The sequence below is a fragment of the Dromiciops gliroides genome, chromosome 4, assembly GCF_019393635.1.
Source record: "Dromiciops gliroides isolate mDroGli1 chromosome 4, mDroGli1.pri, whole genome shotgun sequence".
NCBI classification, from domain to species: domain Eukaryota; kingdom Metazoa; phylum Chordata; class Mammalia; order Microbiotheria; family Microbiotheriidae; genus Dromiciops; species Dromiciops gliroides.
The window spans coordinates 486541967-486563804 of NC_057864.1; the positions used below are offsets into that span (position 1 = coordinate 486541967).

Below are 21838 nucleotides of genomic sequence, written 5' to 3' on the forward strand. Positions count from 1 at the left end.
TTTTTTTCTGTTTTTCTTTTTCCCAATTAGGAGGCAGGGGGAAGGGGGAGAAAACAAATGTTCTTTTATTTCTTAAAATTAAATTTGGGAGATAGCAATTTCAGTTGAGTGATTACATCAGAAGCCATATTGCAAAGGGTCAGAAGTGAGAAGAATAGTAAAGGCAGTCATCATAAATAGCTTGTTCTAGGAGTGTAGCTAAGAAAGGGAGAAAAGCTACAAGATTTAAGGGGATGGCAGGATTGCATAAGGGTTATTTAAGGTTGGGGAGACTTGCATGTATTTGTAGCTATAGAAAAGGAACCGGTAAGTAGGGAGAGAGTCTAACTTAATGACAGAGTAGGGATGATCTGGAGGCAATCGGCTCGGGAAGGTGGGAAGGATGGAGTCAAGGATGTATGTAGAGGGATGGGTCTTGGCAAGGAGAAAGGTTGGCTCTTTGTGAAAGACAGGGGTGAAGGAGAAGAGAGTTGGGGATCAAAGACTTTGAGAAATAGAGGAGGGAGGGACCTCCTAGCACAAGATCATTGTTTTCTCACTAAAGTCGGTGGTGATCTCCTTGGCTAAGAGAGTGAATAGAGGAGGTGATGGGCCAGGCTGAAGAAGAGCTTTGATGTGCAGTTGGATAGCGGATGACAGCCAGAAGGGTCCTGGGGTAGTAAATTTCTACCCAAGTCTTTTTTTTTTAGACAATGAGGGTTAAGTGACTTGCCCAGGGTCATACAGCTAGTAAGTGTTAAGTGTCTGAAGCCGGATTTGAACTCAGGTCCTCCTGAATCCAGGGCCGGTGCCTTATCCACTGTGCCACCTAGCTGCCCCTCTATCCAAGTCTTCTGGCTTCAAGCCAGTTCTTTCTACCACCCCACTTTCTGGCTTCCCTGCTTGCCAAAGCTCACAGACCAGGACCAACCAAGTAAGGGAGACTGGTTGGGAGGTGGGTGGAGGGGGTGGAGGAGCCGTGGTGGTTGGACAACTCAAAGGGACACTGATCAACCAGAATCAGGGACGATATTCAAACCTGACAGGGCTGTTGGGAGGTCTCATAAGAAGTCTGAAAGCACTGTGGATATGGGAGCTGTCTGTCATTGATTCTGAAGGTTTCTCCATCCTGTCCCCTGCTCATTTGGTTGATTTTGCCACTGTTTGGTTCAATAGCTGACTCTCCCCATTTCACTTAATCAACATATTTAGGAAGCACCTACTAGGTGCCAGGCACTGTGCTAAGTGCTGGGGATACAGAGAAAGGCAAAAACAGTCCCTGCCTTCAGGGAGCTGCCAGTCTAATGTGGCAGAGAGAATTTGGCATTTGAGTCACTCTATTTGTCTAAGATCTGTCCTTTCAATTACTTCTTTTTTTAAAATGGCATCGAGAAGAGCCCTAGATTTGGAACATAAAGGATCTGGGGTCAAGCCTCAGCTCTAAGCTTTCCTTGCTCTGTCTTCACCTCTTTGAGCCTCAGTTTCCTTATCTATAAAAACAGGACAATAATGCCTCCCCCGCCTGCCTCTGAGGCTTGTGGTGAGGAAAGAGGTTGGCAAATCAAGAGCTACAGCAGCTCTGGGAGCCATAAATAACCCAGTAACCATGGTGATGGACCACAGTGATGTGGAGGGGGGAGCCTGCTGGACATAGTCATGAGTACTGGGCTTGAGTCCCAGCTTTGCCTCAGGCTGCCATTGTCACCCTTAGCCTTTCTGACCCTCAGTTTCCTGGTCTGAAAAATGGGGCTAAAAATGCCCCGGTTCCCCCTTCAGAGAGTTGTGAGGCCCAAACCAGAGAACACGGGCAATACTTTTTGTGAACCACGAAATGCTAGATAACTGACCCACTCCTCCCACACAGAGCTCCGCTTGCTCTCCCCAAGCTGGATGCCCTTCCAAGGATGGCTCAGACAAACCCCATCCTCCCAACGCTGAAATGTGAGGCACGACTGGGAAGCCACTTACCCACAATACTGGAGCGAGTACGGTGCCTGGGGAAGGTAGCCAAGCACTGGACAAGGGCACATACCCTGATGTTCCAAAGAAAAATAGGAGCAGATGCTGAGAACCAGAGGCCAGTGAGTGTGGCTTTGATTCCAAGGCATGTTTTAGGATGAGATGGTTAGTGACTGAACTAGGAACAATGGGGAAAAGTTACAAAAGGGTCAATCTAAGGCTCGACGTCAGGAAAGAGCATCCTGATGACAGGAGGTGTCCCAGAGGACACTGGGCTGCCTCAGGTGGTAGGTGACAAGCTCCCAGTCATTGGGGTCTTCAAGCAGAGGCTTGGATGACTCCTTGTGGGGTTGTGGTGGGAATTCTCTGGGGATTGGATGTGATGGCTGCTGAGGTCTGTCTCAATTCCAAAATTCTGAGGTTCCCTTGTGTGCCCACAGTCCCTTCTGCTGTCCACTTTCAAAGCTGGAATCTATGAAGTCATTCGTATGTCACCCCCTGAGTTCTTGCTTCTTCTTCAATCTGGTTCATGTTTAGTTTGTTTGGGTTCCTCTCTAAGACCCTTAGAGACTCTAGTCTTTGCAGATTGCCATTTTCTCATCTAGTGCTATTTCACATCCAAGTTTGGAGGCCCATCCAGTCAGGCCTCAGCCATTCCCTCTTTCATCTCCTGTAGGGAAGGGCCAGGGATGGGCTTTCGTGGAGACAACTGTACACCCAAGGGGACAGAGGTCAGCATTCACTCAAGAATACACCTAAGCCTCAGAGGGAAAAGCTGAAGTCCTAACCTCCCCCTGCCCACTTCATCCCACCTTCCTCTTCAGCAACATATATGACAAGGGGTTTTTTGCCTTCCATGGAAATGGCTAGAATCTTCACATGAGTCTGACATCTTCTCCTGCAGGTGAAGGCTGCATTGCTTTAAGATCCGAAGCCACAGAGTCCTTGGTACCCATCTATACTGCCCTCACTCACCATGGAGAGATGATGGGTCACTTCCGAGGGGAGATTAAGCTGCAGACCTCCCAAGGGAAGAAGAGAGAGAGGCTCTATGGTAAGGAAAGGATTGGGACACAGGGAAAAGGACATCTTTCTCAGCAGAAGGGTTCCCACTGTTAACCAACATCAGTGTAGTTTACCGTAGCAAAGTTGAACCATTTTTCTGCCAAGACACTCCCCTCCTTTAGAGAACCAAATAGAATAGAGCCTACCTTCTTAAACTGTGGGTTGAGACCTTATATGGGGTTGTGTAACTGAATGTGGGGGTTGTGAAAATGTTGGCAGTAAATGTTTGATCTGTATACTATTTCATACACCTCCACACCTGGGGTTGCGTGTAAATGTCTTAGGTGGAAGGGGGTCAAGAGTAGGAAAAGTTTAAGAAGTTCTGGAATAGAGGAACAACAGAAAGAGGTGAAGAATAATGAGGCATGGGGAGGCTGTGATTTGCTTTCAGGAGTAAAGGGTAGAATTGGAATTTGAACCCCCAATACAGCTTTCCACTTTCCCGTGCTAGAAGACAGCCAAGTAGTGCAGACCATACCAGGAAAGAGAGCAGAGAGAGTGGTGAAGGGTGTAATTACTGTGTTGCAAAAGGTATTAAAATGACACTTAAAAATAAAGATGATTCCAGCGAGTGGGGCTAGATATTAATGGTCCCTCAGCCATTTGCCCCCAACTCAAGCTCAATGTTCCCATGATCACAGGATTTGGGGGGACATGGGGGGGGGGCAAATGCTGTGAAACAAATCTGCCAAATGTTTGTCGTCAGTTGGATTGTCTCAATTTTCTTCATTTCCATCCAGTTTGGAAATGTCATTTGCCATGAATCTTTAATGCCAGGCAGCTAAGATTCTTGGGCTCCGACAGAACCTGTCACTTCTCTGAAAGATGCCAAGGGGCTCAGAGACTGATTAAAGATTTCTTTGGTTTATGGTATCAGATAATGGGCATCTTTCCCGCCCCCCCCCCACCATCTTATCTTTCATTTGCTTCTGCTCAGAATCCCTTATTAGAAAGCTCCCCAAAGCCTTGCTGCTCCTGTGGACTTCGAAATGGCTTCTTTAGTTTGAGGACTATCCCAGACTCTTTCTGGAAGAGTCAGTGAGCATATTTCTCCCGCCAGACACTTCCTGCGCCTTACATGGAAGAGTTGGTTCCTTAAGAGGTCAATGAGCTAGGTGGGCCAGCGTGGGCTCCCCTATGGCCCCTGGCTCCTTAGAGTTGTTGACCCAGCCCTTAAGTGGCCATCCTGCCGGCAAAGTATTTCTTTTAGAAAAAACAGCTCCCTTCACCCTTGTTGGCTGAGGGCAGTTTGCAGAGTTTTGTCCCTTGCCAAGACCCTGTCATTGGAATAGCTCCCCTGGGGGCTCAGAAAGCTAGAACCTTAATGTTGGTCGATGCCAATGGTGGCAGGAGAGCAGAGGGCTCTGCCGCTCGGTCTTACTTGTTCTTCCTTTTCTTCTAGACTTTGTGAAGACGGAGCGAGACGAGGCCACTGGGCAGAAGTCCCTGAAGAGCCTCACCAGCCATGACCCCACAAAACAGTGGGAGTGTCCCCCCAGGTAGGCAGTGGGTGTGAGCGCATCATTTAGAACAGCCTGAGAAGCTGGTTGGGGCTTGAGGAGTCGAAGCCTGGGAGGAGTTAGACTAGGCCTAAAAGGGATCGTCCCCGAGGATTGGACCCCCAGTGGCGGACACCTCCCTACTGCCTCCACCTTCCCACAACCCTCAGCAGTTTCTCCATACTTTCTCATCCCTCCTCAAACTTCTCAAGGACCCCCTTACTGACCCGCTCAGGTGAGGAGCATTCACCAAGAGCTCCCCATCTCCCTCTTCTCCTGCTCTCCCATCACTCTGATGTCTTCCCCCACTGTCTCCTTCAGGGAGGTGGTTGTTGTTCAGTCGTGTCTGACTCTCCATGACTCCATGGACCCTCCTCCTGTCCCATGGGGTTTTCTTGGCAAAGATCCTGGAGTCGTTTTGCCATTTCCTTCTTCAGCTCATTTGACAGATGAGGAAACTGAGGCAAACAGGGTTCAGTGACTTGCCCAGGGCCACACAGCTAGGAAGTGGCCAAGGCCAGATTTGAACTCAGGAAGATTAGTTTTCCTGCTTCCAGGCCCCATGTTCTATCCACTGAGGCACCCAGCTGTCCCTCATGAAGAGATAGCCCTTCTCTTTTTATAGGCAAAGTCTTCTATGCGAACCCATAATCCCATCCCATCTTCTCTAGTAGATTGACCCCTGTATCATCCGCACTCTCATTATTCCTTTTAAAAATTATTTATCCTAATTACTTTTTGGGGTCTTGTTTTGGTTTTTGGTGAGGCAATTCTGGTTAAGTGACTTGCCCAGGGTCACACAGCTAGTAAGTGTCAAGTGTCTGAGGCTGGATTTGAACTCAGGTCCTCCTGACTCCAGGGCCAGTGCTCTATCCACTGCGCCACCTAGCTGCCCCCGATTACTTTTTAAAGCCTGAGTGTCCCCATTTCACATACAGGGGCGGCTTAGACCCAATCCCTCTACTGATCATCCTGGGAGCTTTGACCCAGTCCATTCCTGGACTGGGCCACTTCTCTCCTCCTCAGACATCCTGGGGCCCAGCCCCACTCTGGCAGTGTAGACAATGGGCCTACACAGCCCCCCGCACCTTGGCACTCTTGAACCCAAGACCCCACCGCCTCAGCCTCCCTTGCTTGCTGTTTTCCTCACTCTTTGTAGCCACTGGACGTTTTTTCTTGCTGCCCACAAACACACTCATGCCCCTTCTCTAAAGAAATCAATGATCCCACCATCATCCCTCGCCATGGTCCTGTCTCTCTTCATGGCTAAGCGCCTTGAGAAGACCACCAATGATTGACTCCTTTTTCCTCTCACTCTCTTCTAAACCTCTCTGGTCTGGCTTCTCACTTCGGCGTTCAGCTGACACTCTTTTTTTTTTAGTGAGGCAATTGGGGTTAAGTGACTTGCCCAGAGTCACACAGCTAGTAAGTGTTAAGTGTCTGAGGCCGGATTTAAACTCAGGTCCTCCTGACTCCAGGGCCGGTGCTCTATCCGCTGAGCCATCTAGCTGCCCCCACAGCTGAGACTCTTAGGTGACCACTGATTTCTCACTTACCAAACCTAGTGACCTCTTGTCACTCCTCATCTTTCTTGACCTCTCTAACATCGGCACAGCCAAAGTTCCTGGCACCTACCAAGTACTTAATAAATGCTTATTGACTGACTGAGTGACTGCTCCCTCAGCCTCCCAGTGTCCATGGCCACCAGGACCCTAACATGAGTTTTAGGAAGGGATGGGAGAACTGGTGCAAGTCTGAAAAAAAATTCCAAAAGGCTTCTGTGGTTAATCTGCATTGATTAGGGCCAAATGCTTTGACATGAGTTCCTGGGATCCTACCTAGATATTACCCCAACGCTCACTCGCACACACAGATACACTTATACACACAGACACCCCTCAATCTTTTATTATTACTATTTTTAAGGCAATTGGGGTTAAGTGACTTGCCCAGGGTCACACAGCTAGTAAGTGTCTGAAGTGAGATTTGAACTCAGGTTCTTTTGACTCCAAGGCCAGTGCTCAATCCACTGTGCCACCTAGCTACCCCAACACCCCTCAATCTTCAGAGCAGCCCATGGTACCTCCTGACCAGAACTCCTGGCCAGCGACTTCAGTCTCTGCTTGGAGAAGCTGATTGGAATAAGCCCACTTGGGAATCCTATCACATCAATGAAAAAGGCTGCATGCAGGTTATCTGGAGGTCCTGGGGTAGGTGTCCAGGAGCAAGGATGGGCCTCTTGGTCAGAAATCCACCGCTCATCTTGGCTAACTGCAAGGGCCCACAGTCCAAATGGCCGCTCCAGAATGGGGCATGACTTGAAGGTCATTCCTCTCTCCCTCTGGGCTCCTGGCTGATGCACTCTCTGTGGTCTGTTCCTTGGATTCACCTGGGCTCAGATTCCTCTTCAGCTGCCTGTGACCCTGGGCAAGTCACTTGATCACTCTGTGCCTCCATTTCCTCAATTGTAAAATGAGGGTGTGTTGTACTAAACGGTTTCTGAGGCTCCTTTCAGCTCTAGGTCTGTGATCCTGAGCCCGTGATTTTGGAGGACAGACAGATTATTTTACTCGGACTCATAGGAAAATTTGCTTTTGTTTCTCCTGAGCATGCATCCTCAGAGAGAAGGGGGCCCAGAAGCAGCTTGGAAAGCAGAGGAAGCCCAGATGGGGGGAAACCTGGCTGTGGAGAATCCATTAGGTGAATCCCAGCTCCAGAAGAATTGGAAATTGATGAGTATCCCAGTAGGACAACCCTCCTGACCTTTCCTAAAAGAGGGAGAGGCTGCCTAGTGTGAGGACCTGTGAGCTCTGCTGCCCACTGGGCTTGCAGGGTGATGAAGGGACAGGGAAGAAGGAAGCCCAAGAATTTCTTGGGAGAAGTTGGGATCCAAGCAGCCGAGGGCCCTTACAGAATGCTGAGCTCTGTGTGTGTGTCTGCCTTCCTACCTAGAGTGCACTGTGGTGGTTCCAGCTTCACCGAGATCACCAACCCCAGCTATCTCGGGGTGGGGCACTTCGGCCCGCAGATGCCTCTCCACGGGAAGCCAACCGTCTCCTCTGAGCTGCCGACCACCTTCCGGAGCTGTGATCAGCCTCCCAAAGACAGCCCCCCAGTGCCCAGCTGGGGGGAGTCTCCCCTGACCCCACCCTCACAGCCCCCTCTGTCTCCAAAAAAGTTCCCTCCCTGCTCAGCGCCCCGAGCTCCCAATCTCAGGACCCAGGAGCAACTGTGAGTATGATTGTTCATGACCAGATTTTTGGACCCCGGGAAAGCCAAGAGATTTCCTAGAATCATAGAGCTCAGAGTTGAAGAGGGCCTTAGTCCAACCTTCTCCCCACTACCAGAATCCCTTCCATGACAACCTCATCACCAGTCATCTAGACTCTGCTTGAATACCCCCAGGCACAGGGAATTCATTACCTAACCAAGAAGCCATTCTGGCCCCAGAGTCAGAGAACCTGGATTTCAAGCCCACCTGGGAATCTCACTACCTGTGAGACCTCAAATAACTCATTTAGCTTCCTGGGACCTCAGATTCCTCCATTATAAATTGCTACATTTATATGCTACTTGAAGGTTTGCAGAGAGCTTTACAAAGATCTCATTTTATCCCAACAACCCTGTTAATTAGGTGCTAGTATCCTCATTTTAGAAATGAGCAAACTGAGGCAGCCGGGGTCACACAGCTAGTAAGTGGTGGGGGGCAGAATTCAGGCTCGGTTCTTCCCGGCTCCAAGTTGTTCTCTATCTCCCACCCCTCCTAGCTGCCAATTATAAGATGGTGAGCTGGACAGAACGGCCTCTGGGGACCCTTCCCCGGAGAGCCAAGGGCCCTTCTTGGCCCCTCATCCCTGCTACTGAGCTGCAATCTCCCATTGGTCCACACTCTGTCCCCTGGAATCCTACAAAACAGGCCCAGTTACTCTTCCCAAACCTGAAGGGGCACTTCTCATCTTCAGTGTAAATAGCTCCGTTTTCTTCTTCTACTTCTCAGAAGACTCCAGTCCTAGACACTCTGCCTTTCTAGGCTCCCACTTCTAGACCTGCTGTAGCTTGTCAACATTCCTCCTGAAAAGTCCTGGGTTCCGAATCAGGCTGAGAGCTGGTCGGGGCCTCACAGATGATCTCACTCAACGGGCTCATTCTAAAGGTGTAGGGGGAGCCTGAGATTGAGGTGCACTGACTTGCCCAAGGACAGAACTAAATAGCAGAAAGAAATTCTGGCCCAGATCCTCTGACTCTGAGCAGGCAGAAGAGAATGCCCATGGAACTCTAGGCACGAGGGACAGTGGGGGAAAGGGATTCCTTGTTGTTGTTTCATTTCAGTTGTGTCTGATTCCACATGACCCCATTTGGGGTTTTCTTGGCAAAGATACTGGAGTGCTTTGCCATTTCCTTTTCCAGTCCATTTTATAGATGAGGAAACTGAGGCAAACAGGGTGAAGTGATTTTTTCAGGATCACATAGCTAGAAAGTGTGCCAGGTCAGATTTGAACTCATGAAGATGTCTTCCTGATTTCAAGCCTCGTGCTCTATCCACTGTGCCACTGGGTCCACACAGAACAGTTAGAGCGACAGACCTTGTCACCATGCTAATAAATCAGCAAACCTGCTCCAGACTCTATGCTAAGCACTGGGGATCCAAAGAACAGCAAAAACAGTCCCTGCCCTCAGGAAGCTTATATGCTAGTGGGGGAAACAACATGGAAATAAATAGGATGTACAAGATGGGGATGGAGTAACTTCTTAGAAGGCGTCTTTGGAAAGGACACTATCAACTTGAACTGAGTTGAAGTAATTTTGAAGGATTACTAGTGGTCACTCCTAATTAAGTATTAATATAATTCTTAAGTGTTATTGGAAGGTAATTCCTAATTAAGTATTCTCATTAACTAGATGTTAAGCTTAGTGGTCACTATGCTACTAAAGGATTGCAAATACTATCAGTACTAGCTGTGTGATAGTGGGCAAGTCACTTCACCTCTGTCTGCTCCAGTTTTCTTCATCTGTAAAATGGTTTGGGTTAGGGTTAAGGCAGCTAGGTGACACAGTGATAGAGCGCTGGGCCTGGAGTTAGGAAGACTCATCTTCATGAGTTCAAATCTGACCTCAGACACTTACTAGCTAGGTGGCCCTGGACAAGTCACCTCATCCTGCTTGCCTCAGTTTCCTCATCTGTAAAATGAATTGTAAAATGCCAAACCACTCCAGCATCTTTGCCAAGCAAACCCCAGAGGGGCTCACCAAGAATCGGACATGACTGAAACAACCCAAACAACAAGAAAACAGTGATAACAGTAGCACCCACGTCCCAGCATTGTCCTGAAGCTCAAATGAGATAATATATATTAAGTGCTTTGCAAACCTTAAGGCATCATATGAATACTAGTTAGCTCTTGTTAAGGAAGCCAAGCATTCTTTCAGCCAGAGGTGAGGAGTGAGAGAATTCCTGGCATTTGCTGGGGGTGGAAGATGAAGATCATGGGGACAGGGGCAGCCAATGCAAAGGCACAGAGATCAGAGATGGATTGAATCAGACTCAGGCAGGCACAGCCTCTAGTGACATTGTTCCTTCCTGATGGACACCATATTTCTATGAATGGCACCCAAGATTTAGGAATGATTTGGCAACATCTCCACATTCAGTTCAGTTGTGGTCAGCCTTTCAAGAGGTTTGGTATGTACACTCTTAGAATAACTTCTGATGCCTAGAAGCCTGTCTGGCTCCCTCCAAGACAAATAGAGGTTAAATCACTTGTCCAGGGTCACACAGCTAAGAAGTGTCCAAGGCTAAGTTTGACTCTAGGCCTAGAGCTATATTCTCTGTGCCACCTCTCTGCCCTCAGCTAATCAGTCACCTATGGTTAGCATATCAATTTGACAAGCGTATGGGGGATAGAATGGAGGCAGGGAGACCGACTGGGAGGCTGTTACAAAACAGCCCCAGGAAGGGAGGAGAGCCTGAAGTTGGGAGGTGGCTGTGTGAGTGAAGAGGAGGTAGATGCAGGCGATACCGCAGGGGTGGAATCTACAAGACTTGGCGCTGAGACTCAGTGAGAGAGAAGAGTCAAGGAAGGACCACTCTAAGGAGTCACCTGCACAGAGGCAGCAGTTGTCCCATGAGACCTGACAAGGTCCCCAAGAAGAAAAGGTCACCAGCATTTTGAAATAGCCCAGCCAGGCCAAGCTTGGCCCATACCGAGTTCACACAGGAATTTCACACGTGATACTTTTTTCTCGCACTACAGATAATGAATTCCAGGCTGTCAATTCCCAAGCCTCACAAAGTTTACAAAGTACAATATGAACTTCTCAACAACAGACATAGCTTCATTTTGTCATTTTTGTCCCTAAGACCTAGTGCAGTGCCTGAGCGTAGGCTAGGAGGCAGTACTGCCTCTAGAGTGTTGGACTTGGGACAGGAAGACCCAAATTAAAATCCTCCCACAGACCCATACCAGCTGGCATGGCCATGGGCAAGTTACTGGAGCTCTCTCTGTTTCCTTCTATAAAATGGAGACAATAGCACCCCACTCATAGGGTTGTTAAGAGGATCGAATGAAACAATACATGTGAGTGCTTCACAAACCTTCAAGTGCTATGCAGAGGCTACTGTTATTATTGGTGTTCCATTGTTTCGGTCATGCTCAAGTCTTCCTGGCCCCATGTGGGGTTTTCTTGGCAGAGATCGCGGAGAGATTTGCCATTTCCTTCTCCAGCTCATTAGACAGATGAGGAAACTGAAGCAAACAGGATGAAGTGATTTGGCCAGGGTCACACAGCTAATAAACTGCTGAGTCTGGATTTGAACTCAGGAATATTAGTTTTCCTGACTCCAGGCCCCACACTCTATCCATTTTGCCACCTACTTGCCCATTATTATTACCTTATACATAGTAGGCGTTTGGGGAGGGAGAAGGGAATAAGCATTTATTAAGCAGTATGCGCCAGTTACTGTCCTAAACAATTTAATAAATATTATTTACTCTGATCCTCACAACAACCAGGGGAGGTAGGTACTATTGTTAGCTTCATTTTATAGTTTAGGAAACGAAATCAGACGGAGGCTAAGTGACTTGCTCAGGGTCACACAGTAAGTGTCTAAAGCTAGATTTGAATTCAGGTCTTCTTGACTCCAGGCCTAGCACTTTACTTAAAGCTGTCCCCAAACTGTGTTTGATAAATGCTTATTGAATGAAACATATCTGATAAGCATTTATTCAATTCAATTTATTTCAATCCATTATTATTATTTTTATCATTATCCATTATGTAATAATTATCCGTTATTATTCAATTAATCCATTATTTTATTTGTCCTCCCTAGCAAGCTTTGTGGGGTAAACAGGGCAGGTGCATTTTCCCCCTTTTGCAGATTAAAAAAATGGCTCAGGATCATGAGACTGGCAGGAACAGGGTTTCTGCTCCCCATGTCAAGCACAATTGGATGAATTCCGCTCGATTCCCCTTTCCTGTTCAGAGCTCTCCATGCTCTGGGCGGTTGAGACACAGAATACTTTCCAAAAGTATCCATTAAGATCCCACCCGGGGTCAGGCATGAAAATGTTTCCTATTTTCAGTCTCATGATTCGCCTGGCAAGAAGCCACGGCTCAAAGAATGTCTGAATAAGGGGTTGTAGTGAGTCAGAAATGGCTGGGGGCGGGGGGGACACAAGAGGAGGAGATCAGTACTCAATTGTCCTTGGTCACAAGGTGAAGAAAACGCTCTCTTGTTCAGCCTTACAAGAGCCTGATGCTTAGAGGGTGCTTGAGAAATGTGGCTCAGATTCACAGAAACTCAGAATGGGGCAGGACCTCAGAGGACATCTAGTGTGACCCAAGAGGAATTCCCTCAGTGTACCTGACAAGTATTCACCCAGTCTTAGCTTGCAGATCCCCAGTGATGGGGAGCTCGCTCCCTTCCTAGGCAGCCCACTGCATTAGATAGTTGTTAGTGGTAGTGATGTGGGATGGAATTAGGGTCAAATTGATCAGGAGTCATCCCAAAAGACTCAGTGACTCAGTTTTCCAAGTTTTATTGTAATACTGTGAGTGACCACAGGGAGAGAACCAGAAAAGTGGAAAGGTATCTCTCAAATTAGGAAAGAAAATACAGTTATATTTAAAGTATGACTAAATTGATTATCAGTTTCATTATAATCATCTCTACTTTAGGGAGGTACAGGGGAAGGCCTGTCCTAATTTGGACTTCCTGGAAGGTGGGGGAGGGCTAAGCCAACCCCGAGGCGGGTACCTTTTTCTCTGGAGGTGTGTTTTGGGGGTTTACACGTCATAAAGTGAATCTGTGAACACATTTGGCCTTTTCTGCGCATGCCTCTTTCTGATTCCCATGGCTCGTTTCAAAATACTTTCATTTATCATTTATTTCTAGTTTGAATTTCTATAGCCTGTCATTTTATCATTGTTATTGTTAGGGTCTTTATGACCTGCCTCTGTATGTTCTTGTTATGGGTACTGATTTATCTGGGTAAGAAAACCCAGGCCCTGACTTGTTTCCCAAATCTTAGCGCTCAGATCTGAATTAGAGCTTCGGTCTTAGTTTTTTCTGTTAACCCCTTTTTTGCCTCCTACATCAGTAGAAAGTTTCCATTGGAGGTGAATTGAATGGCATCGTACCCCTGATTTTGTTTAGTTCTATGTATATTCTCCTTTCTGTGTTTGTGACTTTATAACTTGATCTTTTTCCTTTGTTCCCAATGGCTCCAGGCCAAGCGACTTGGGGAAGAATATGGCGGATCCCTTATCCATAGAGGAACAACAGCTGACGAAGCCGGAAATGTTTGAGAACCCGCTGTATGGATCTGTGAGTTCCTTCCCTAAGCCAGCGCCCAGGAAAGAGCAAGAGTCCCCCAAGACCTTGAGGAAGGATCGCCCAGCCTGTGCAGAGCCAGGAGCTCGGTCTCCTGTCATTGTCTTCACAAAACAGGCAGAAGGTGAGGGTGGCAAGTTGGCCAACAAGCAGGGTGTCCCCTTCCTCCCGGTGCCCAGGATGCGTTCTTTTACCTGTTCCTCCTCTCCAGAGGGGAGGACCACATCAGCAGGGGAAAAGACCCAGGCAAAGCCCAAACCTGCCACCCCATCAGAAACTCCAGTCCCAGCCAAGAGGCCAGTCAAGCCTGCCCGGTCTGAAATGAGTCAGCAGGGGAATTCAGGACAGACAAGCAGGCCGCCTCTGCCCGCCAAAAGTCCAACTGTGTTACAACTGCAGCATTCTAAAGCCCGAGACTACCGGGAGAGTTCTGAGCTCCCGCACCACGGGAAGCACTGGCCGGAGGAAGGACCAGTCAGCAGGACATCTATGCAGGTAAGCAGGGAAGAGAGCAAGATGGGAAGGAAGGGACCAGCTTTCTCAGAGGCATGAGTTAGCAGCTGATGCTGGAGAGAAAATGGGAATGCAACCCTCTGTCACAAGGCCACAGTACGTATGAGGGCTGGACACTAAGAAAATAGGCCATTGGAGGGGCCCCAGAACTTCAGAATGGACAGTGTGGAGGCTCCTCCCCTTCTTGCCAAACAAAATCTAATCACTGTTGCTATGTGCATTTGCCCCATTCATTGGTGCTCACTCCTTTTACAAGTACCTCTGTCAGAGCATCACCTTGACTCACTCCCAAGGCACCTGATAGTCCAACTTCTAGAACCCATCCCTTCCTCCCTATTCCTGTAACTACCACCCTTGTTTGTCCCACATTGCCTCAGGCCTGACCTATGGCCTCCAACTAGCTTCCCTGCCTCCAGTCTGTCCTTGTCCTAATCCATCCTCGAGAGGCTACAAGCTTAAACTTTCTAGTGGATGGCACTGGTCACACTACAGACATGCTCAAAAACCTTCAGGGGATCCCTACCACCTCCCTAGTAAATCCCACATTCCTTGGAGTGGTACTCAAAGCCTTCCAGCATGCTTCTAATCGACCTTGCCAGTCTTATCATCAGAGGCCTGGGTTACTTTCAGCCAGCTCCCCTAGATAGCCAGCTACAGACAAGCACCCTCCCAGCTATCTCCTCCACCCACCCCACATCCCTGCCAGACCTCTGGCTCACACTAAGCTGGTTGTCAACAAACACCCCCTAGATCTTTTTGTCACATAAACAGCTTCCAAACCAACTTTCTCCACACCATGCCAAATTCAGGACTTAGCCTCGCTCCCGCCCATATTCCCAGCCTCATTTCATACCACTTCTCTTGACGTACCCAGTGCTTCAATCAAATGCATCTTTCCCCACCTATGGGCCTTTCCTTACACAATCCAGAAGACCTGCATGTATGTTCTCCTTTGTTGCCTCAATTTCCACCTGTTAAAGTCCATCCCATCCTTCAAGGTCAAGTTCAGGTACCAAGAGTGCTGCCGCCCCATCCCCCTTGAAATCTTCCGAGACACAGTGAGCTGAACTTCCTTGAACTAACCAATGTCCTTTTTCTGAACCTCAACTATAGACTTCCAGGATTCTATTTTGCTAAATTGTAAGCCCTTGAGGACAGGGACTTTGTGCTGTTCTTCTTTCTAAGCCCTGCACTCTTATTCATCCAAGGCTGGAAAGGACCTCTGAGGTTGTCTGCTCCAAGCCCTCATCTTAAACTGAGGAAATGACCTCAGCGAAGTTAAGTGACTCGCTCCACATCATGCAGGTAGTAAGTAGACACCCTGCAATTTAAACCCAAATCCCATCACTGAAATCTTTGAATTGAATTGAATCTTGATTCTGTTTTATGATGTGTTAATATTATATAACATAGCAATGTTATATGGAATATATTATAGAATACAATGTGCCAATTCCTTTAGTTTTGTATCATCCACATATTTGAAAAGCATGGCTTTGTCTTAATCCAAGTCTTCAATAAAAATATCTAACAAGAAAGCGCCACAGACAGAGGTCTAGCGTACTCCCTCCAGGCTTACGGAAGTGTTACCAATACCCTGTAAGCATCGTCAATCAATCCATTGCAAATCGATTTCCCATTTCACTATTGTATCTATGTAGACATCATGAGAGATTTTGTCATGCTTTGCTGAAATCAGTTTTTGTAGCACCTGTGACATTCCCCTGAGTAATCACAGGATCGTGAGTCTCGGCTGAATGATGCCCCACAGGTAACCTAGTCCAATCCCCTCATTTTACAGAGGGTACAAGCTAAGGACTGGAGAGACCAAGTGACTGCCCCATGTCAGGATTCAAACTGAAGGTCTTTTCGTTCCAAACTTCACCCCATTTCCACTGTACAATACAATGCTACTCATCATTGTGAATTCACATGGACTCCCTTTGATCACTGCTTCCCCTTCTAAGTGCTGAGAAAGTACCTTTTACTAACTTGTTCCAGAATTCTGTTGAAGATTAACATCATGCTTCCCAGCCTGCATGCACTATGTCAGATTCCTCCCTGCCTTTTCTTCTTTGGGGAACTAGGGACAGCCTCTCTCCATCTGACACCTCACACTCTCCAATTTCTCCACAATTGTCTGACAATCTCATTTTCATGATCATTCAGCACTGAGATCTGGAGACAAGAAGCTCCTTTATAGTAATTTCACATTCTCTCCCCTTCTTCTCACCTACTTCCATTATTCTGCTCCTTTAAGCAGATGTCATCCCAAACTGTTTCTTTTTTTGCCCTTTCAAGTTTGAAGATCACTCCCTAGTCTAACTTTTTTAGGGCTTTTATAAGGACTTGGAGGGATAGAAAGCAGGCTTTAAATGTCTTCAAATGATGCTTCCTTGCTGACAAAGACAAAAGCATCCGCTGACATCTCTTAATGTCTTCCCCCAGCAGTGGACTCTTCTACCTTATTTAAAAGTGCCTTAAAAAAAAAAAAGATCCTTGCTGCAGTGTTTAGCATTTTCATAAGGCTCAGATCACTCTGGACTTTGTGCTATTCTTGTGGTTCTTATGATTGTTTCTGGTTACATTGTCCATCCTTCATTCTTCTGTCGATATTTCAGTATTTAAAGAGAGCTATTACTTCATTAATGTTGTGAGGGTTCCTTCCACTGGGACACATTGTGACCCACCCATGATTTCTCATCCTGGGCATTTCTTATCCATGTTGTCCTGTATACTCTGCATGGGGGGGTCAACCCAAAATGGAAGAAGTTTTCCTCTTCTGGACCCAACCTCTGTGACCTTGTTTTTTAAGAAATAATTTAATAACTATATTCTAATGTAATTGATTTATTTTGCAACCTTATGCATTTTACTTGATATATTTTAAAATATCATTTAGAGGAATCCACAAGCTTCACCAGTCTGACTGCCAAAGAAATTCCTGACACAAAAAAGGTTAAGAACCCCTGGCCCAGGTTTTCTGACAATTCAAAAGCCCTTGGTCCATCCATCCATCTTGCATCCCTCTCATCATAGGGCTGGCCCACCTACTTTTCTCATAATACATTTCCTCAATGGGATCCCTAATCCCCCTTCCTAGTCATACACTGCCACCCACCTGCACCCATCATACATCTCTCCATTGTTCTGAGGTCCACCTGCTGGGACCAGACTGAATGAGTTGAATCCTCCTTGTGTTTCTTGTATCACACCAGCCATTATCCCAATTAAGTTAGAAAAGCATCTTTGCTTCTGCAGCTCACAGCCTCACATAGAGAGCAGTGAAGGGCAGGGGTACCAAAGACATGCAGGTGAGTGGGCAGATATTGACCCAGGAGTTAAATAAATGTGTTTATTGACATCCTGCATAAATAAAGGACTGAGTGTATATGGTGTAATGGAAGAGACCTTGTAGTTCTCACAGCCGACAAATCTATGAGTCTCTTTTTAAAGAAGGTGAAGATGGGAAATTCACTAGCTCGCTTGCAATTAAGGTTTCATGCAGGAATTGCATTTAGGGAATTGTTTCAAAGAAGGAAGGAAAAGGCTGGCAAGCTGGGCCAAGGGGAGGGGCAGAAGAGGGGCTGAAGGCAGAGAGTACAACAGAAATGGTCAAGACTCTGAAGAAAATTGCCTGAGAGCCTTAAACGATAGATCAGGAAGCAGACAAAGAAGTGGGACAGCTCAGGTCACTTAGACCAGGACTTTGCAGAAGCAAGGAAGGATTTGGAGGTTGGTTTATAGTTTGAGGGGGTTTTTAAGGACAGCTAATTCAGTTCCATTCCATTCAGCAGGTATTTATTAAATATTTAATATGTGCCAAGCATTGTGGTAGCAGAGGGGCTACAAAGACTGCCTTCCAGGAGCTTGCATTCTGCTGTTTATCCGTGTGTTCATACACTCAGGTGTCTTACTTTAGTCCAGGCCTGTGCAGACATCCTTTATAGGCATTTGTTCAATTGAATGGGGGAGGGGTGGGTTGAGAGAGGTCACCAAAAAAATAAACAATTGATGTCTCATTTCTAAGAAGACATTAAGACATTTTTCTGGCTGTGTGGCCTGAATCACTGAGGGCCCGTTTTGTTCATTTGCAAAAGCATTCCCTCTCGAGCTGCTGCTTTTCAAGGAGAGTAAAACCCTAATATCTCTCTCTCTCTCTCTCTCTCTCTCTCTCTCTCTCTCTCTCTCTCTCTCCACAGTGAGTGTCACCTGGGCAGGCATATCTGGAAAGAGAAGGTAGACAAGCCTCCCCCACACTCTCCAATCTGATGTTCTTGACATTGGTCACAAGGCTTTTTGTTTTCAAGAAATGGACTATGCTCTTTGGGGACCGCTGGATTGCACTGTTGGTTCACTGAGTAGAATTGTTTGGGTTGGATAAAGAAGAGATCCAGATGGACTACAAGGAACCCAAGTGACCAAGCCACCTGTTACAATTCCACAGGCCATTGCTGATGCCTTAGAGCGTGGATCTGGCAGGCAGCCATCTCCAAAGGAGAGAATAAGGTACAAATGAGAGAGTGAAAATGAATCTCTCTTGGCAAACCAAAGCCATGAGGCCCAGGCCTGTGCTGGGCAATGATTCCTTCAGTGGAACACATAGCCTGGGCAAAGCATTAATGGGATGACCAGGGCAGGTTGAGCAGGGAAACAAAGAATGAAGACTTGGGGACTATACCAAGTGAATATAGTCACTGACTTAGGGTACAAAGCAATTTACCTTTGGGGGTCATGGAGTCACAAAATACACTGGATAGGGTCTTAGATAGTCCTGGTTTCTTAGTGAGGCCAGTGGGGAAAAAACAATCGTTTAATTTAGCTTAGTATAGAATGCAACGGAAGGAGATTCCAGAATCAATGTTAACCCCAAGGGACTTAGCTGAGCAAGAAAAGGATGCCTTTCTCAGCCCAGGCCTTGCCTTTGGGGGAAGCAAAGGTCTATCTCACCTCTCACAAATCTTTCCTTAGGTTTATTAAGCACAAGGAGGTCTAGCCGAACTAACTTATTCCCATTCTCCCAGAGATAGAGCCTCAGATACCAAGAAGTCAGGCTAGACTTCCCCTAACACTTAAGTACCTACTAGCACCCACCCCAACACTGTTGTTCCTATCAGAGGTGGTGCCCTTCTACTTGATGTGCTTTAGAATGAACACTTCCTGTTCTGGGTCTTGGACTAGCTCCACTTTTCTCTGTAGCTGCATTAGAAATACACATCTTCTTCCCTTTGTGGGTCGAGTGGGATAATTATTTGGTGATTTCCCCCCCTCCCCCATTCAATTTTATTTTAAATGAGAAAAAACATTAGTGTTAGAATCCAAGGTGGTTGTGTGTGTATATATGTGTGTGTATGTGATTTCCCTAGCATGCCCATGTGTCAATTTGTGTATAGAAATGTGTTAATAAAGTCTGCTTTTCTCATTTGGCTGCCACCTGTCGTGTTTCATCCATGGCCTTTGGTGCCACAAGTCTCTGTAAGGAATTAATTGTTATTTGAGGTTTTTATGACCCCATCTTTTGGCTAGAAAATTCTAACCAAAAGATGGGGTCATAAAAACCTCAAATAACAATTAATTCTTTATATAGGGAAATATGTTTTGCATGACTTCACTTGCATAATTGATATCATTACTTGCCTTACCAAGAAGTGGGGGAAGGGATAAAAGGAAAAGGATTTGGAACTCAAAATTTCTTAAAATGAATGTCATATAAATATAAAAATATAAATATAAAAAAAGAAATGGACAGCAAGATGGCACTGGGGAGGTAAAGCACTGGGCTTGGAGTCGGGAACACTCTTCTCCCTGAGTTCAAATCTAGATACCTGCTAGCTTTGTGACCCTGGGCAAGTCACTTCACCCTGCTTGCCTCAGTTTCCTCATCTATAAAATGGGGGAGGAAATGGCAAATCCCTCCAGTATCTTTGCTGAGAAAATCCCAAATGGGGTCATGAAGAGTCGGACATAATTGAACAACAACAGAGAATGAGGAGGAGATCATTCATTTACCCATTCAAAGGGCATTCACTGAGGGCCTACCCTGGGCAATGCACTATGCTAGGCCTGGAGGAGAAATAAGGACAAAAGGCCTCATCTTGTCTTGGAGCTCCCACTGTCCATGACTTGGAACCTTCTCATTCACCCCACAGTGATTATCAAGACGCTCCCTGCCCCCATCAGATTCCTTTTACTTGCTTGTGCATGTTTATTACGAGTGGGTTTTTCTTCTTTCTTTTTCTGGTGGGGGGCAGGGAGGGAGAGAAATAAATGCTAATTAATTGGGAACATTTGTGACATATTTTTCCTATGCATCGATTCTTCCTTTTCTCCACCTACCCAATCACCCTCATCACCTTTAACCTGGACTACTTTACTGTTCTCGCTGCCACTGTCCTTCCTCCCCCCATCCAAAGGCCAGAATGTTGTTCTGACAGCACAGGGCTGGCCGACAGACTGTAAATCCTCGCTCAAAACTCTTCCATGGATCCCCATTGCCCCTAGTATCAAACACGCTCCTCTCTAGCATTTCAATCCCTTCACAGACTGGCTCCAGCCTATCCTTACAGAAAGGGCATAAGCATTTATAACTCCTACTATGTGCCAGGCACTTTGTGACTGTTTTATCATTTGATCCTCACCATAATCTGGAAAGGAGGTGCTGTTATTGTCCCCACATTATGGATGAGGAAACTGAGGCAAACAGAACTTAAGTGACTTGCCCAGGGTCCCACAGCTAGTAAGTTTGTGAAGCATCATTTGAACTTGGGTCTTCTTGACTCCAGGCCCAGTACTCTATCCACTGTACAATCTAGCTGCCCCTGTTGTCCAGAGCCTAAAAATATTCTTGTGTGCTTGAAATATCTTTCCTGCTCATTTATTCCTCTAAGGTTCCTGATCTCTCTTCAAGGTACAACTCGGGTAACATTTCCTCCGTGAAACCCTCCCAAATTCCTCTCCTACTTTCCCCGCAAATGACCGTGTATTTACTTACCTGTGTATATTTTATATTCTCTCAGTAGAACACAAGCTCTGTGAAAGCAGGGGCTGTGTTATTTTCATCTCTCTATCCCCAGTGCCCAGCACATGTTAGTAACCATCTGTGGGAAAAGCAACGTATCGAACTCCCTGAGCTAGTCAAGAGTCTATTCTCTATTTCTATTGTACTCACCCTGATAAACCCTGAAAGAGATTAGAACTTTCTCTAAAGACTGAGCTTTCTGAAGTGGGGGGGTGAGGGAAAAGCCAAAAATTGGGTCCCTGCATCCCCCCTAAATTCCATTATTAATAATTATTTTTTCACACCCCAAAGAGTTTTTGTTTGTGTGGCTGTATCTACTGATATTTGGAAATTTATATGTCTTAGTATTATTATCAAAATAGTGCTGACCTTATTGGGTGAGGTGGTGGTCCTTGGGTATTCCTCAATAAGGAATTACACTCTTTAATTAGAATTAAAGTGGTCTTTTATTTGGTGCTAGGAAAGTCAGAGGAGTTCAAAAGCACTTGCTCAAAGCCAGCGGGAATGGGAAGGCTTTTTATAGAGGATAGATTGGGAGGGGAAACTACTTGAAAACTGGAAAATTCCCTTTTGGGGTGGGTTGGGGAAAGCTTGGATGCTTGTCATATTCCTGAGAGTCAAGGGGCTTTCTTTTTTTTAAATGAGGGTCTTGACCTTTGGCTCCAGCTAGGTTTGTAGACACACCCAAGCCAACATTCCTGCTATAAACCTTTATCTCCCCTTACTTCCTCAGCATTCCTGTCCTATCTAGTCATCTTTGAGTCCACCTCTGGTAGAAGCCCTCTCTGATTCCAAGCCCGTGTCATTCTAAACCTGTCATTAAGGACTCCCTGAGAGCCCTTCAAGGGGCCCCAGACCACACTTTGAGAACAACTGAATGAGATTAGCCAGGGTCTGGAAGGTCCCATTTAGCTCTGTCTGTACACTATTCTCCATCGTGGGGGACCATGACTCACACACATCAGCGGAGAT

At 46.5% G+C, this 21838-nt stretch overlaps 1 protein-coding gene across 2 annotated transcripts in view; it reads left to right on the forward strand.

Moving 5' to 3' along the window:
- The window catches only part of INPP5D (inositol polyphosphate-5-phosphatase D), a 133700-nt gene extending 114444 nt beyond the window's left edge, over positions 1-19256 (forward strand). The window contains exons 23-28 of one of the 2 annotated variants that reach the window (XM_043964522.1): positions 2843-2992; positions 4406-4502; positions 7455-7733; positions 13233-13459; positions 13547-13830; positions 18051-19256. In XM_043964522.1, coding sequence (XP_043820457.1) covers positions 2843-2992; positions 4406-4502; positions 7455-7733; positions 13233-13459; positions 13547-13830; positions 18051-18053 — 1040 coding nt within the window. In that variant the 3' untranslated portion in view covers positions 18054-19256. Of the gene's footprint in view, positions 1-2842; positions 2993-4405; positions 4503-7454; positions 7734-13232; positions 13831-18050 lie in introns of both variants that reach the window. The other variant, XM_043964523.1, reaches the window with a different exon arrangement.
- Positions 19257-21838: the final 2582 nt, after the last annotated feature.